General features: G+C 49.3%; 1 protein-coding gene across 1 annotated transcript in view; it reads left to right on the top strand.

Annotated features, from left to right (window-relative positions):
* Positions 1–368: 368 nt before the first annotated feature.
* The window catches only part of LOC107081331 (amine oxidase [flavin-containing]-like), a 4,062-nt gene continuing 2,612 nt past the window's right edge, over positions 369–1,818 (top strand). The window contains exons 1-3 of the mRNA XM_015369528.1: positions 369–485; positions 597–756; positions 824–920. Coding sequence (XP_015225014.1) covers positions 369–485; positions 597–756; positions 824–920 — 374 coding nt within the window. The remainder of the gene's footprint in view (positions 486–596; positions 757–823; positions 921–1,818) is intronic.

The raw sequence follows: 1,818 nt of genomic DNA, 5'->3' as shown, positions 1-1,818 counted from the left end.
AGAGAGACGGACGGACAGAGAGACGGACGGACAGAGAGAGACGGACAGACAGACAGAGAGACGGACGGACAGAGAGACGGACAGACAGACAGAGAGACGGACGGACAGAGAGACGGATGGACAGAGAGACGGACGGACAGAGAGACAGAAGGACAGAGAGACGGACAGACAGAGAGACAGACAGAGAGACGGACGGACAGAGAGACAGACAGAGAGACGGACAGAGAGACAGAAGGACAGAGAGACGGACGGACAGAGAGACAGACAGAGAGACGGATGGACAGAGAGACGGACAGAGAGACAGACAGACAGAGAGACGGACAGACAGAGAGACATATGGACAGTGAGACAGAAGGACAGAGAGACGGATGGACAGAGAGACGGACGGACAGAGAGACGGACAGAGAGACAGAGAGACGGACGGACAGAGAGACGGACAGACAGACGGACAGAGAGACATGTCCATGGTTGCCACCTTCAGATCTGTTGATCCAGAGCAGAAACTTCTTTGCTCAGAATCTCAGAGGAAACCAAACGGTTGTGTTTTGCTGCCACCTGCTGGTTTCTCTCCTGAATTAGTCTTTATTTTTCTTTAGGCCAGATACGTCATCGTGGCCACTCCCCCCGGGCTGATCCTCAAGATGCACTTTAACCCGGAGCTGCCCCCCCTCAGGAACCAGCTGATCTACAGGGTCCCCATGGGCTCCGTCATCAAATGCATGGTCTACTACAAGGAGAACTTCTGGAGGAAAAAGGGTAAGCGCAGCTGGATGGAGGGATTGCTGCGCAGCAATTGGCTGGTTTTAACCTCTGGTCCCATCAGGTTACTGCGGTACCATGGTGATCGAGGAGGAGGGGGCTCCTATCGGCCTGACTCTGGACGACACTAAGCCTGATGGGACGGTTCCTGCTATCATGGGGTGAGCAGCAGATAGACAGGATGGAACATCTGGAGAAGGAGCAGCTTCTCTATTCCACAGTTTTCTATGTTAATGTTGAGAAGAGCCTCTGATTGATATTTAAAGGATTATAAACATGCTTAGATTTCCATAGTTTTCCATGACTGCTGCACATAAACTGCTACAGAAGATCCTTCCTGCCTGCAGCCATCAACACCTTTAACAAGCAGCTACAGAGAACCTTTGAGTTACTCTGACATTTAAGTTCCCTCTGGGATTCATCACTTAGTTTGTTTAATGAATTCTCTTTAAAGGCTTTTAGTTTTAGGATTCCTTTAAGCTCCTGTTACATCTTGATTTATCCAGCGTCTGCCTGACGTTCCAGAATCTCCTAAACTCTGCAGACGCTGAACTTTCTATGGATTCTTTCTATTCTGGGTGTTTAGAGGATTCATAACGAGTCCAGAACTTTTGTCCAACGACGGCCTAACTTCTGCATAACGCACGGCAGCGTGATGCCCTGAAATGATCACAGTAACCTAGCTGCAGTTTACTGCCAGCCAAAGAAAGAAAGAAAGAAAGCAGGTTTCTGGTGTCAGCAGATTGAGCGTCATGTCTGCTAGGAAGTGTGTTGGTGGTGGGCGTGAACGCAGGGAGGATCCATCACTCACCTTCTGGCTCACCCTATGATGGGGATGAAGTCTGGAGGAGAACTGACACTGAACGGATGTTCATCAGATAACTGACCTGGAACTGATGGTCCACGCTGGCAGACGTACTCGCTGTACGTCGACGTGTTCCATCGTGATTCAGCGTGCTCATAACTTATACTGTTTACCAGCGTTTTTTTTTGCCAGATTTTTCGTATGCCAGGAATTCGCTGATCTAAATCATCAAGGTGTGACAGGAACTTTTAAAA

This window comes from Cyprinodon variegatus, unplaced genomic scaffold (assembly GCF_000732505.1).
Source record: "Cyprinodon variegatus isolate N-32 unplaced genomic scaffold, C_variegatus-1.0 Scaffold4236, whole genome shotgun sequence".
Taxonomy (NCBI): Eukaryota; Metazoa; Chordata; class Actinopteri; order Cyprinodontiformes; family Cyprinodontidae; genus Cyprinodon; species Cyprinodon variegatus.
Note: the sequence above shows the minus strand (reverse complement) of the source record. Positions and strands in the feature narration are given on the sequence as shown.